We start from the raw sequence: 14688 nt of genomic DNA, 5'->3' as shown, positions 1-14688 counted from the left end.
TTAAGTAATTAGTTATTTTGAAATTTTGATATAAAAATTCATCTTCCATTTAAAAAACATCTAAATTTAAAACCCTGGGACAGGCTGGTGAAAAAAGTTATATGACAACATAAACGATAAATGATCCTCAGAGCATTTAGCCTCAAGGTCGAGGCTAAATTTGACCATTGAATTCATTTTTTAAGGTAGGCTGTAATACAAACTAAAAACTAAATGTGTGGGTTTAAAGCAAACACAGAACCTGCTTAGCAGAAAATCTGGGGAGGGGAACGGTACCAAACGGGAATTCAGTTGTACTTCCGGCGTGAAAGGTCACACCAAAATGGCGCCGTCCAAGAAGAAACACGCCAAGAATCAGGCTTCTGTTATTCCTGGAGGATTTACGGGTATTTCTAATTATTACGCCGTTTTTTCTGTACCGCTTTGTCCTCGTAGATAAATGTTTGTGTTACGTAACCCGGCTGGTGTGTGTATGAGTTTGTGCTGATCTGTAGTCTGCCATGTCGACAGGGTGATAGCAGACGCTGATGTGTTGTTTTTTCCCGTCTCTCCTCGCAGTGTTGTCCTTACAGTTCAGCTCCGATAGCGCCGCCAGGCACTCGCTGTACGTGAAGGAGCACCGGGTGCGAGCCGAGAAGAGTTCCCACAGACCGCTGGACCGGACTTTATTCGTGCTAAACATCCCTCCATACTGCTCAGAGGTAGCGCGCCTGCCTGGCTGCTCTGTTTGTCCTTCATATAAACAGTAACTACTGCACACTGCCTTTCCTCTCACTGTTTGTGTATGTGTGTGTTACAGGATGTTGTCAAAGATTTATTCTCGCAGTTTGGCAGCATTCAGTCAGTTGAGCTGAAAGACCACCCGGGGTCCTCCCAGGAGGCTGGACCCAAACTGTCCAAGTTCTTCAAACCAGCTGAAAAACAGGTTGACCTGTGTTCCTGCGCAGTTGCTCGTTTGTTTATGTATGTTTTGTAGATTTCAGTTTCACGTTATGTGTCTCTGTCTGTTTCAGGGCTTCAAAGTTGGCTATGTTGTATTTCAAAACGCCTCCAGTTTACCAGCAGTTAAATCACACCCACATGATGTGCCTTTGGTGGTCTGCACAGAGCAGCGCCCAGTCAAAACAGGACTGCAGAGTAAGTAGGCTGTTGCTAAAGTGACACAGTTTAATGTATGAGGCTTAAATAAAACCAAACGAGACATAAAACCGCCCCAAACACAGTGGATGGCTACAAAAAATGCGAAATATAACCAAAGAAGCAAAAGTATCTGCAAAAGATGTGTTCAAAAGTGTCATAAAATACTCAGAGATTTAGCTACAGAGAGTCACTAATAATAAAATGTGACACAAATGACCAAAAATAAGTGTGAATAAGCTTATGAGTGAAAAATCTGTTATAAAGACGCCAAAAGTCAAGCTTAACGTAAATACAGTGGCTACAAATCGATGCCAAATGGGACATAAAGTGACCTAAGAATGAGAAGAAATGATGCAGAACATCTGGAATCATCTGTAACAAATGAGGTGTATGACACGTGTGTTGTATTTTCTTTATGGCAGAGTGGATCCAGCAGTACACAGACTCCTTTATCCAACCGGAGCAGCTGCAACAAAAAGTCGACTCTTTTATGGAAGACTACGATAAGCATAAAGAAGAGGTGAGAACTCTGTCGCTGTTCCTTCAGCACCGCTGACACGTCCGCTCCGCGTAGCTTCAACGTGGGTTTGATGTTTTGTCCACAGGAAGCGGAGCGGCAGAAGAAGGAGGCCGAGGAGGAGCAAGAAGATGAAGAGGGCTGGGTGAAAGTCACGAGAGGGCACAAGGGTGCCAAGGCGCGTCCTCACAGCGAAGCAGCCAATCAGAGGACTCTACAGAGGGAGATAACGAAGAAGAAGAGGAAGGAGCTCTTGAACTTCTACACCTGGCAGCACAGAAACACGCAGAAAGAACGTAAGTCTCTGATATGTTAATGACATTGTTTACATTTGAGGTTGTGAAAGCATTTTATTTAAATAAGTTTCCTTTTCTTTCTTTCTTTTCCAGATATCGCTGAACTAAGGAAAAAGTTTGAGGAGGATAAACAGAGAATAGCTCTGCTGAGGGCACAGAGGAAGTTCAGACCTTACTGAGTCAGCTGCCCGTTTTTTCTTCTCATTTCACTGCTTTTGTGTATTTCAGTTGCATTATAAAGGTTTTATGTTAATAAACTGGTATTCTGACTTTATTTTACGATGATTAAATTTCTCGCTCCTCACATTAATGATAGTAAATCTAGTGAAGCACAGTAAAGCTACAACATGAAGTACGGAAATTTTATAAAACAGCAGTTTAAGACTAATCTCTTTCGCCTGAATTTTAAGATCACAATTTTATGATTTTTGTTCAACTATTTTTATTGTGAAGCACAAGTAGACAATTTTATGACTTCATCAAATTATCAGAGCAGGCGCCAGCAACTTTCTGTGATGACATCATAGGTTGATCTTGGTGTATTTCTGCGTGTGTACAGTGTACCCATCTTCAGCCAAATGTCAGAGCTCATCTCAACATCTCAATCCTATAGAGCACCTTTGAGTTGTGCATGAAACAGATCTGCATTGTGGTCGAACATGTCAGTATAGATCAAAATGTCTGAAGCACAGTCATGTCATGCCTTATTTCTTGATATTTTTCAAGAAAAATGGGTTCAGTAATTTATCGAAGTGCAAACACATACAGTACATGAGGCAATAACAGAGTTTGTTCACTTCTAACAAGCTTAAATCAGTATTTGGTGCGACTACCTTTATTCTCCAACACACTCAGAACTCTCTCGGGCAGCTTTCTTGTTCATTTTTTAAGTAGACTTCAGAAATAGTTCTCCAGACTTCTTGAAAGACATTCAAAGCTCTTCGTTGGAAGTTTGCTGCCTTTATTTCTGTTCTCTATCAGGAGGATCCTACACTGCTTTAATAATGTTGAGGCCCAGGCTCTGGGGAGGCCAATCCATGGCTGGTGGTTTCACTGTGTGTTTTTCTATCCAGCTACACTTTTACGGCATTGGCAGTGTGTTCGGGCTCATTGTCATGCTGTTAATAATTAGTTGGTTTCACATGGAATTGCATTGTGGATCAAAATGTGATGGCCTCACACCATGACAAAGCCTGCTCTGTGTTTTACAGATTGCTATAGACACTTGCATCCCATCAGATCTGCTGTTACTGATTTCCAGTCCAGTTTTTCTGCCATTTGGCTCTCAGCCTTAAGCTCAAAAAAACCAAAACAAATGCACATATGGACAAATTGACATTTATTGAGATGCATCTTGTTCGTCACGTGCTCGTTGCATTCTCCTGATGCTTGAACACACAATGAACAGCAGGACCACAAGAAGGCCAGCACCAACACCAGACAGGATGTATACGATCACCTGAAACACTAAGGAAGAGAGGGTGCGAGATTCTATTTAAAGAGTGTCATTCATACTCTTTCATGTAATGATTCTAGTTTGGTGTATTGCTGGATTTACTTTTTTCCCGTTTCATGCAGGGGTCTTTCTCGGCTTCAGTGTTATTCTGGACCAGCTGCATTGGCCCCAAAGAGACCAGTTGAAGCTGGTGGGGTTGAGATGCGGCCTCTCTTCTCGGCCTCTCCCCCTCAGATGCTTGTGGGAGGACACAGGACAGATTTTTAAAAAATTCCAAAAATAAACAGCACATTAAGTGTACTGTGGTATACTCACAAATGAAGGTACAACGCTGCACACAGTCAACGTCATTCGTGCAGATTTCCACCCAACAATAGAAGTACATCTGAGTGAGAGAAAACACATAGCCAGGTCTGTGGGGGGAAAAAACAAAACGCTGCGTTGCTGAAATATTATAATCTGATGAAACATACTTCCTCTGGACTTGGATGGCCTGTGCTGGGGTCCAAGAAGGCAAAGGTCTTGACATCAAACCTCCTGATTTGTGAGTGAGATGTGGTCTTCCCCTGTTTGTCCACAGGGACAGAGCTTCTCATATTATCCTGAGGATTTGGACATCTGTACAAAAGGGACAAAACTGTGCTGTTATATTTTTAATTTTTGTTTTTTTATTGAGGGGTGGGGGTTAATAACGTACCCATCATAGAGAAGTGTCCACACAGAGTGTCTTGACCCAGGATAAGCAAAGCAGTCTCGCACTCGCAGGGAAAGTGTGGGATCTGGAGATGGCTGCACGATGGAAATCTCCACATTCACAGCTTCACGAAGGGGCAAAGTCAGTGGAAGCTGTTCCTCGGGAATAAAGGATGTAAAGGATGCATCTGCAGCAACAAACATATACACATCACCAGCTGTCATTTGCATACAAAGTGCCTTTTCATTCCATTTTAGTACCTGTGGCTATTCTCATTTGCACTCCGATGGACCCCAGTGCAATGACAGGTGGTGGATTAGTCACCGCATACAAAGACCGCAGTTCTGCTGCACGCTTCAGATCAGAGGAGTCGTATTCACACTGGACCTGAAGACTAAAAACCCCAAAACATTCATCACCACCAGTACGGTCTTCTAGAAGAAGATGTATCCATCTCCATACCTAAATTGAGAATTTTTCCCATCATTTCCTGTATGTAGCTCCACCACTTCCACCTCGTAGATCACCACATCTCCATTTGCCTAAAAGCCGGAGAGATTTAAAAATTTTTTTAAAAAAAAGGTTTAAGAAAAGAAGATGATGTGAAAATTCATGGTGGACCACAGACACATCTAAATGAAAGCTTGTGCTCAATGCTGTGACTGGCTTTGTGTAACTGTGCAAAAATATTAGGATGATACCCCAATCTAAATATTAGATATAATATTTACCTTCCTCTTTGCACCGCAGTCTGAGACTCCTATCTTGAAGACAGCAGTATCTGGGGTTGTGACAACAGGGTGACAGTGCGGCTGATCCTTTACAATGAGGCTGCTGGGATCAATGGGCGTGTGTGCATCTGCAGCGTTTACTGAGAACACAAAGTGTCCGTCCAGAGAGCAGGCTGGATGGAGTCAAACAGGATAATGTTGCATAGTTGTTTTTTGAGTAAAACACAAATTAAAAAACCCAAAAACAAAACCCTGTTTTGTCCTCATCTCTGCATAATTGTCTTTATAACTACATAATGTTGAATACTGCATTAGCATGTATTGAAAGCTCTGCTGCCAACTATAGATGACATTTTACTGCTCATCAGTGCCAAACATTATTGGTACTGCTTGGTACCTGGTACTCTGTAGTACCAAACATATTTACAGTGGTAACAAGACTGCATTTTGTAATGAAGGCCACGCATATACTGGCAGGAGGTCTGTCCACAGTCAAAATACATAAACCTCTGATTAGGTATCCATTTCTGATATTTCTGATTTCCCTTAAGCCCCCCACACGACTGGTTATTAAGGGGTTAAGAGTCCTAGAAGCAGCCCTGCTTGTTTAGACGAAAGGTTGGAGGGGAAAATACAGATCTTACCATTGAGTGTGTAGTAGCAGGCTGAATCACGAGCATCATAGCAGCAGCCCAGTTTGTAGCAGACATCACTGGAAACCCTTTGGTGGCCACAGTCCACTCGAAGAGCTCTTTCAATGTCACAGTTTCCAGGGAATGCTGGAGAAGAGTTCTGTTTTTAAATGTCTTAGATCGTCACTCTGAACTGTGCAGACTCCTACCCAGTATTGGTAATTACAAGAACAACAAGACAACACTCTAAACTTGGCTCCATAGGGAAATTGTGCCAGGGTGACTTTTGACTGATGAAAAGGGAGAGCGGATTTTAGGTATACAGGACACAACTGGGTCAGTGAGTTTGTCAAGCTCAATCAGCTGTCTCCACTCACGTGTTGGGCGAGGCTGGGTCCTCTCACTTCTTGCCTTTATCAGGGGACAGCTGATGTTGACCCTGATCCATCGATCCTCTCCTGCCAGCTGGACCTGCAGTGGGATGACGACTTTGCTGCCCTGAGGATGAAAGGTTATTGCAGCATGGCTGTCAAGAAGTGACATACATGCAGATTGTAAACTCATTTTTACCTCCATTGGTTTCAATCATTAAAACTTAATAGTAAATATACTATAGTTGCATTATTTTTGGCCCTACTTGGCAATCCCATACATTTCCTTCATGTAAACTCTGCAGCAAGATTCACACCTCAACACGGACAAAGCAGCTGTCATATCTGCTGAAAAACGAGAGGCTCTGGTTCTTCACTCTAGCCACTTGCACTCCACAGGTCTTCTCATACTGAGGCACTGGGACTGTGGCCCCTGTCACGTCTAAGGAAACAAAGCACACACACACATGGTCTGAGATCAATGCAAAAGATGAGGGTCAACTAAATGAACCAAGCATCTTCCTCACATCCCGCTGCCCTATACCTCACCTCTGGCGTACACATTGTTTTTCACCATTGGACCAAACACAGCTCTGATGCCTCGGAGAGAGCAGGTGACTCGCGGCATGGCGAGCTGTTTCCTCTGCTCGAGTGTTTTCTTCCTGTGATCGGGGGAAAGGCAGACGCAGCGCCGAGCCATGACGGTGAAAAGTAAAAGAGTCGCGCAAATCTTTATAAAACGATAATTCATCTCGCTATAGTTTGCAAACTTAACAGCAGAAACATCCAGCCCTATCTAAGGCGCTGGAGACGGTCACGTGACAGCTGTTAATTAGTGTTAATTAATTTAAAGCTATGGCGTTCCTCGGGCTCGGGGACCAGTGCAGTGCAGAGAGTTAAAGGGTGTCGCAGACCTGCTCAGCGTCACCCGCCTGCGCGCACCGAGAGCTACAGAAGCTGACGTGCACGCGGCCACAGAATAAAGCCGGTAATTAATAAAAAAGGTCAACGTTTAAATATTAAATATCACACTGAGCGCATGCACGGCCAACTCTATCCTAAGGGGGCCATTAAATGAAAGCATTGCATAACTCGCTGGCCTCACCCCCCTCTCGCTCTCCCCATGGCAAAGCTTGTACCCACCCCAGTTATTATATAAGCAGTCTTAAACCTTTACTCACTGCCATCAGAACACCCACTCATCCTGTCAGAATTGCAAGGAAATGCCCATTTTGTTGCTCTATTCCAGCTGTGTTTGCTTTGAAAACATTTTGCTTTGCAATAAATGACCTGATTTTCTGTGCAGGCTTAAATGAAGTTAGTTATCTTAATCCAGACCTAGCTGGACTCCAGCACAGTGCAGCTTTCAAGCTAATTTTAATTTAGCTAAACCTTAATTATCCCATTCAAAGGCTACAGTATAGAAAGTGTAGTACATAGAATCAGGGAGAGATCTCGGCAGTTGCTATAATGATGTTGCCTGCGTGGATATGGTTGTCGTTTTTTCTATTTCCCTTATTGTCAACAAGTTTATATACACCGGGAGAAACAGATATATAGCCAATACAAAAGGGGGCAAATAGAACAACAGCAAAAGAGAAACTGGGAAATAATCGGTTACACTCTATGCATAGTTTTGTATAAATAACCTAATTTTTGTAAATTATTTTTTAATAATTTGCAGGATAAATGTTGTAACTGTAACATTTACTATATTAAAGTAAAAATGTAAAATACCTGGTTAAAAAAACAGTACTTCTGATTGCATTGCACGTCTACTTCATTGTATTTTGGATGGAAATATAACAGAACATAAAAGCTTGAATTACTTACGCACATTTTGATGTTAAACTGCGTATTAATACAGAGGATTATGCCTTAAATAGCGGCAGTACTTCATGTTGTAATACATCTATATGAGGGAGCAGGGCAGCTCACGAGTTTCTCCATCTGTGCTTTACCTTGTATAATATCCCGGAAACACCCATCATAATATGTAACTATATTATTTCAAATTATCAATAAAATGATGAACAGTTGGCTTGATTCACTTGTTTGTATATGTAACATTCAAACAATAGCTAATTATTAACTCTGTAATATTATTCTATTTTATCTACAGAATTCCTACATTAAATTACACTAAAAAGTAAAAGGAGTGGAAAAATAGGTGAATTAAAAACTACACGTTAGCAAAAAAATAACAACCAAAGCACCCCCCCCCCCCTCCCCGATGAGCTAGCAAAGAATTAGTAAATGATAACGGATAGGAACAACAACAAAAACCAAACCAACAAACAAACAAAAAACCCAGTGGATTTTCAGAGATAAAACTAAATGAATACGAACAAATCCAGTCTGGAAATTAACTGAAACTAAGTAAGAAAATAAATAATTAAATAAATAAATAAAGGAATTTCTTAGTAAAGGAATTAATAAATAAAATAAGATAAAATATATTAAAACTTGACGGAAAAAGACTGTGATAACTTGGAATCAAATTATTCATTTCATCGTCAAATTTATTTGATTATTTATAATTTACATTATTAGAAAAAAAATGTTACACCTATCCAAAACGGATGGGTGGCGGGGAAAATACGTTGGGAATAACAATCCAGCGTAAACACACTTTTATTCAGAAACCATTCTGAATATTTCTAACTTTTACTGGGATCGTGTGAGACACTTCTTCTGTTTGATCGTGTGGATATTGTTTACAGTCCCACGGCAGGTCACGAGTTGTCAGACGGCGTGGTGACGTAAGGCTCGTGACGTTTCTGGGTGATTCCCGTCAGGCTGATAGACTGGCTTTAGCATTAAGCATAGGCAACAGGAGAGCGTAGGACGGCTCGTAAACATGGCTTTGAATCGAAATCATACGCATAACGGCAACGTGTTGATAAACAACGGAGAGAGGTGAGGGTATTACCTAGTGTCAGGGTGTTTAATTGTATTAACTAGCCAACTGTCGCCTCTGTTTTCGGCTTGTTTACCTTTTACTTTCCAATGCGTAGTCAACTCAATGCTATCCAACTGCTAGCCTCCAGCTAGCTGGCCTAGGTAATGTTAGCATTAGCTGTTTTATTGTTTACTGTATATTTCAGGGCGTTGTGTATTTTGTGTGCTCTTTTAACGGCGAGACATTTAATGGCCTTACTTTAAAATCGTCGCATAATGTGGTTTAAGCAAGATGCGTTAGCGGACTATCCAAACAGGAAGTTTTGGCAGCATTTTTTGTCAGGATGTTGAAATCTTGTAAAACACAAATGTCTTCCCATTGCATGTTTCGTAAAGCAATTTTTTTTCTAGCTGCTGCGAAATACAATTTCTACATGTTAGCGTACTTTTTAGCTCCTTTATAGTTACTGTAAGCAGTGACCTAATTTTCATTTGCCTCATCTTTATCCAGTGTTTTAAGGGAGTGCAAGAATGTGGAGCTGTCCTTCAGTGATGTCACCTGCAAGACAGATCTGCTGAAGGGGACCAAGAAGGGCACGGTGTACCTCACACCATACAGGGTACTACCCAAATTATCAATAAACAAAAGATTCCTGTGATGTTTACGGCTGCTTTTCATGTGCTCATGTATCCTTATGTAACTCATCTTTTTGCCTCATCTCTTGTTCACCGGCTCAGTTGGTGTTTGTATCCAGTAACACCAAGGACTGCCTGGGTTCAGCCATGTTCCCCTATTACCTGATGAAGGGCTGCAGCATTGAGCAGCCAGTCTTTGCAGCCAACTACATTAAAGGGACAGTGTCTGCTGAGCCCGGTGGTAGGAAGCCTTTTGCTTTTACACTTAGTCACTATCATTTGATTGTCTGTCTCTAAAACAATCTCATATGAACCCATATTAGTGAAAACTGTGGTGTATTAGTTTCAGAACTTTACTTTGCTTAAAAAAGGCAGCTTTCTGTATTTACTCTAAAGGGAATTGACTTTTTAATCAGGTGGCTGGGAGGGTCAGGCACATTTCAAGATGTCATTCCCCAGTGGAGGAGCCATAGAGTTGGGACAGCACCTCTTCAAACTGGCCACAAATGGTTCGTATGCCATTTTAATTCAGTACCTTTTCTTTATAACCAGGAAACACGTGTTAAGGTAGCTAAACCCTTTACCAAAGTAGCAGTCCTACTATATTAAAAACATGGTACAGTTGCAGTAAAAAAACAAAAACTTTAAAGATTAAACGCTTTATAGAAATAAAGGACATTACGATACAGATAACTCTGTGTCTTCTGGAGTCTTTGGAAAGTCACTTTTATTCTTTCTGTGCTCCAGCTTCTCGTGGCGCTCCGGTGCAGAATGGAGCTGCTGCCTACGGTTACCCTTCACCTGGTATGATGAATGGCTATGGCCAACCTCCACCTGCTCCTCAGGGCTATCCCTACCCACCACCTCCCCAGCAGAATGGCTTCTACCAGGGGCCTCCCCCTGCTGCTGGGAACATGCCCTACTCTTATCCACCACCTGCTGCTGCAGGTACACAGTCTCGCTGTCTGTAGGTCTATTTTTAAACGTCTGATTCAACTGAAGACCGGCGGCAACATAAGTAGTGATTTTTAAAATCTAGCTTATAGTCAGCGCAGTTGTAACTCCAGGTTCTGCATTTTATTTTGTAGATTTCTTTCACTTTCTTTTTTCCTTTCTTCCTCATAATCAAAGTGCTTATAGTTTGTAGCCTTGTTTTCTTGCATTTGTATGTAAGCGCACTTTTTTTTTTTTTGTCTCTTTGCACATAAGTTAAAAATGTGCACCCTCGAGGCGCAAATCATGCTGTCCCTCTCTCTCTGTCAGTGTCCTGTTTTTTTTCTTTATCTTTTTTATTGTGTAAATAATTGTACAAACAGGCTGCAACCCCCTGTGACCTTCAAACTGCATCTTTAAAAAAATAATAAAAATTCTGTTGGCCATCTGTGTTCCAGGAATGTACCCATCTGGTTTTGACTACATGGCCCCTCCTCCCCCGTACCCTGGGCCACCACAAAACTGGGCTGCACCCTCTCAGAACTGGACAGCACCACCACCACAACCACCTCCAGGTCTGTTTCTCTCACTCTCCTTTTTTCACTCACTCCCTATTTATTTATTTATTTTTTTCTTCCTCTGTGCCACTGCACTTGTCAGATCGGATCTGTCTGCCTCAACATGAATCACTTCAAAGCACGCCATTAAAAAAGAAAAAAGGGGGGTGCTGATGTCTCCTTCTCTACAGATAAAAATGTCAAGGAATAAAACAGTCTTCTCGCCCTCATGTTGTTGTTTTTCTAGCAACTTTGGGGATTTTCGGTTAAAAACAGCGTCACCTTCTGTGCATCAGTCTGTGCTTCATCACCTTGTGCCAATAGATTTTTCTAAGTTTGAGGATCTTAGAAGTTTTCAGTTGCGCTTCATGTGACTACTAAAGCATTCTTCTGTGCATCTTTTCTCATTACAGTGTTAGGAACTGTTCTAGAGTATGTTCTGCGGTCATTACTCAGTCTTCATCTCCCTGTTTTTTGCCATTTTATGCACAGGTAACGCCAAGGCGGCTGAAGCAGCAGGCAGCGCATATTACAATCCCAGCAATCCACACAATGTCTACATGCCCATGGTAAGCTGCTTTGGATGTCTTTACCTCAGCAACATGTGACCTCTTCTTTAATGGCATTTTAATCATATTAAACCATCTTCTGGGTTTGCGTGCAGGAGCGACCTCCACCATACGCACCTTCTTCAAACTTCCCTGAAAAGAAAAACAACTGAAACGTGGGCAACGTCACTTCCAAGACACTCCTCTCTCGCATCCTCTGTATCCTAAATAAATTCTAAAGTGAGGTTTTTCTTTTTTCTTTTTGTAGACTGCAATAAGGTAATGCAATTAATATAGCGGTTAAAAAGATGTCAATTAAAATTTCCCAATGAGAGATTGTTTTTTTAAATTTTTTTGGGAAGGACTATAAATGGAACAGCTAATGACGTTTTAGTGTTTTCCATATTACATCAAGTCATTTAAATGGTGGACAACTTGTAAAGCAACAGTTGGGATTCATTTTTTTCTGTCTGATTCTTCAGCACCTACGCAGGGACTCGTGCAGTGTCCCAGCTGGAAAGGGGGGGAGGATTTGGAGAATGTATTTTTAAAGACAGATTTGTTACCAAAACATTTTGTAGCCGTTTATTGATTGCAGTTCATGTAATTATTAATAATATCAGCTTCTACTAAGAACAGTTATGTATGATTGCAAGTGCATTGTGTTTCCCCATTATAGCTTTGTAGTCATTTTCCACATAAAAAAACCAGAACTGTGTTCATTTATGTTCAGCGACACAATAACTGACTGATTCTCATACTATGGCTCGCACAGACACGCAGACTGGTGACCAGTATGATCCTGTACTCAATCTAAGTAACTTCATTCATGGTATGACCTTAAACTCCCAGTTCTAATTGAGTATCTTTACAGGGTGGTTATCAAAAAGAGTTGCGTAATGTTCAGAAAGATTTCTTATGAAACGAGTCTGTGTATGTGCAATATTTCAGCCTTGCATAACGGCGTTACAGGTCACCTGCGGGGTTATCTGAATGACCTTGTGCTGTACTCTGAGCTTCTGTTGTGTTGCTGTATGCAGAGCCAAGCTGAAACCAGAGCTCTTCTCCTTCAGTAATTAACCTAGTGTGAGGTTACAGGTTACACTGATTTATTAAGGCTCACCAGTATTTTGCCTGCAGGTGAAGCTTCTGAGTGCAGACTGTTATCCCTGATTCTGCTCAGTGTGCATCATTTAGCACCCGTTTGAAGGTCTTTTTGCGCATAGTTGTGGTGGTTAGAGGTTTTTGGTTTTTTTAGGTAGATTTAATCAAATGCCTGTATATTAACATCTCTTTTCTTATTCTTTTTGCTGAATTTGTCAAAAATCTAATAAATGTCAATTATTAAATTTCCCCCATTTTTGTCTTCAGTCATTTATAAACTGTCAGTTATTTATGCCATGTTTATTTCATAGATCTTAAATCAAATAGAGCCTCAGACAAACAAAAATAAATTTTACAGAGTATCATTTTTTACAGGGAGTGCAGAATTATTAGGCAAATGAGTATTTTGTCCACATCATCCTCTTCATGCATGTTGTCTTACTCCAAGCTGTATAGGCTCGAAAGCCTACTACCAATGAAGCATATTAGGTGATGTGCATCTCTGTAATGAGAAGGGGTGTGGTCTAATGACATCAACACCCTATATCAGGTGTGCATAATTATTAGGCAACGTCCTTTCCTTTGGCAAAATGGGTCAAAAGAAGGACTTGACAGGCTCAGAAAAGTCAAAAATAGTGAGATATCTTGCAGAGGGATGCAGCAGTCTCAAAATTGCAAAGCTTCTGAAGCGTGATCATCGAACAATCAAGCGTTTCATTCAAAATAGTCAACAGGGTCGCAAGAAGTGTGTGGAAAAACCAAGGCGCCAAATAACTGCCCATGAACTGAGAAAAGTCAAGCGTGCAGCTGCCAAGATGCCACTTGCCACCAGTTTGGCCATATTTCAGAGCTGCAACATCACTGGAGTGCCCAAAAGCACAAGGTGTGCAATACTCAGAGACATGGCCAAGGTAAGAAAGGCTGAAAGACGACCACCACTGAACAAGACACACAAGCTGAAACGTCAAGACTGGGCCAAGAAATATCTCAAGACTGGTTTTTCTAAGGTTTTATGGACTGATGAAATGAGAGTGAGTCTTGATGGGCCAGATGGATGGGCCCGTGGCTGGATTGGTAAAGGCCAGAGAGCTCCAGTCCGACTCAGACGCCAGCAAGGTGGAGGTGGAGTACTGGTTTCGGCTGGTATCATCAAAGAGGAGCTTGTGGGGCCTTTTCGGGTTGAGGATGGAGTCAAGCTCAACTCCCAGTCCTACTGCCAGTTTCTGGAAGACACCTTCTTCAAGCAGTGGTACAGGAAGAAGTCTGCATCCTTCAAGAAAAACATGATTTTCATGCAGGACAATGCTCCATCACACGCGTCCAAGTACTCCACAGCGTGGCTGGCAAGAAAGGGTATAAAAGAAGAAAAACTAATGACATGGCCTCCTTGTTCACCTGATCTGAACCCCATTGAGAACCTGTGGTCCATCATCAAATGTGAGATTTACAAGGAGGGAAAACAGTACACCTCTCTGAACAGTGTCTGGGAGGCTGTGGTTGCTGCTGCACGCAATGTTGATGGTGAACAGATCAAAACACTGACAGAATCCATGGATGGCAGGCTTTTGAGTGTCCTTGCAAAGAAAGGTGGCTATATTGGTCGCCGATTTGTTTTTGTATGGCAGAAATGCATATTTGTGAATGTGGAGATGTTATATTGGTTTCACTGCTAAAAAAAAAAATAATTGAAATGGGTATATATTTGTTTTTTGTTAAGTTGCCTAATAATTATGCACAGTAATAGTCACCTGCACACACAGATATCCCCCTAAAATAGCTAAAACTAAAAACTACTTCCAAAAACATTCAGCTTTGATATTAATGAGTTTTTTGGGTTCATTGAGAACATGGTTGTTGTTCAATAATAAAATTATTCCTCAAAAATACAACTTGCCTAATAATTCTGCACTCCCTGTATTTAACATACAGTTAAGCCAGAATGCAGAAGCAGTATGTAAAAACCTGCGTGTGAACACACCTTACTGCTTCCATTTAATAGTTATAGTGCCGCTAATCAACTGGATTTGATTAACTTATAATCAGCAAGTTTGTGTTTGATAAAAAACCAAACGCAGCATATTAGCAAAAACACTTCATACCAACCGTCAAACGTGGTGGTGGAGGTGCCATGGTTTGGGCTTGTTTTACGGCCACCGACCTGGGCACCTTACA

At 41.4% G+C, this 14688-nt stretch overlaps 3 protein-coding genes across 3 annotated transcripts; 2 read left to right on the top strand and 1 right to left on the bottom strand.

The window, feature by feature from the left end:
- Positions 1-238: 238 nt before the first annotated feature.
- rrp7a (ribosomal RNA processing 7 homolog A) lies at positions 239-2210 on the top strand. Its single transcript, XM_004563030.5, has 7 exons — positions 239-386; positions 559-701; positions 800-925; positions 1014-1137; positions 1563-1660; positions 1746-1953; positions 2047-2210. The coding sequence occupies exons 1-7, from the start codon at positions 323-325 to the stop codon at positions 2130-2132; spliced, it is 849 nt and encodes a 282-aa protein (XP_004563087.1). The 5' UTR covers positions 239-322; the 3' UTR covers positions 2133-2210.
- A 1065-nt stretch (positions 2211-3275) lies between these two features.
- On the bottom strand, positions 3276-6778 carry LOC101476762 (zona pellucida sperm-binding protein 4). The gene is made up of 12 exons (XM_004563029.5): positions 6387-6778; positions 6155-6279; positions 5844-5964; positions 5479-5613; positions 4835-5007; positions 4566-4645; positions 4364-4497; positions 4107-4290; positions 3883-4027; positions 3725-3794; positions 3512-3646; positions 3276-3420 (listed from the first exon to the last, which is right to left on the bottom strand). The coding sequence occupies exons 1-12, from the start codon at positions 6586-6588 to the stop codon at positions 3293-3295; spliced, it is 1632 nt and encodes a 543-aa protein (XP_004563086.3). The 5' UTR covers positions 6589-6778; the 3' UTR covers positions 3276-3292.
- Positions 6779-8596: 1818 nt separating this feature from the next.
- Positions 8597-12765, top strand: wbp2nl (WBP2 N-terminal like). The gene is made up of 8 exons (XM_004563028.5): positions 8597-8756; positions 9250-9358; positions 9477-9615; positions 9791-9883; positions 10122-10322; positions 10766-10882; positions 11357-11433; positions 11529-12765. Exons 1-8 carry the CDS (start codon positions 8698-8700, stop codon positions 11583-11585), a joined length of 852 nt encoding a protein of 283 aa, XP_004563085.1. The 5' UTR covers positions 8597-8697; the 3' UTR covers positions 11586-12765.
- The last annotated feature ends 1923 nt before the right edge of the window (positions 12766-14688 follow it).

Source organism: Maylandia zebra, linkage group LG4, assembly GCF_041146795.1.
Source record: "Maylandia zebra isolate NMK-2024a linkage group LG4, Mzebra_GT3a, whole genome shotgun sequence".
Taxonomy (NCBI): domain Eukaryota; kingdom Metazoa; phylum Chordata; class Actinopteri; order Cichliformes; family Cichlidae; genus Maylandia; species Maylandia zebra.
Note: the sequence above shows the minus strand (reverse complement) of the source record. Positions and strands in the feature narration are given on the sequence as shown.

Bases quoted from the DNA above. Each gene is read 5' to 3' on its own strand.
- rrp7a (XM_004563030.5), top strand. From the start codon at position 323: ATGGCGCCGTCCAAGAAGAAACACGCCAAGAATCAGGCTTCTGTTATT. The intron at 387-558 runs GTATTTCTAATT...CTCTCCTCGCAG, and splicing joins TATTCCTGGAGGATTTACGG to TGTTGTCCTTACAGTTCAGC. The intron at 1,661-1,745 runs GTGAGAACTCTG...TTTTGTCCACAG, and splicing joins ACGATAAGCATAAAGAAGAG to GAAGCGGAGCGGCAGAAGAA.
- LOC101476762 (XM_004563029.5), bottom strand. From the start codon at position 6,588: ATGAATTATCGTTTTATAAAGATTTGCGCGACTCTTTTACTTTTCACC. The intron at 6,280-6,386 runs GTGAGGTATAGG...TTGTTTCCTTAG, and splicing joins AAACAATGTGTACGCCAGAG to ACGTGACAGGGGCCACAGTC. The intron at 4,291-4,363 runs GTACTAAAATGG...TTGTTGCTGCAG, and splicing joins GCAAATGAGAATAGCCACAG to ATGCATCCTTTACATCCTTT.
- wbp2nl (XM_004563028.5), top strand. From the start codon at position 8,698: ATGGCTTTGAATCGAAATCATACGCATAACGGCAACGTGTTGATAAAC. The intron at 9,616-9,790 runs GTAGGAAGCCTT...CTTTTTAATCAG, and splicing joins AGTGTCTGCTGAGCCCGGTG to GTGGCTGGGAGGGTCAGGCA. The intron at 11,434-11,528 runs GTAAGCTGCTTT...GTTTGCGTGCAG, and splicing joins ACAATGTCTACATGCCCATG to GAGCGACCTCCACCATACGC.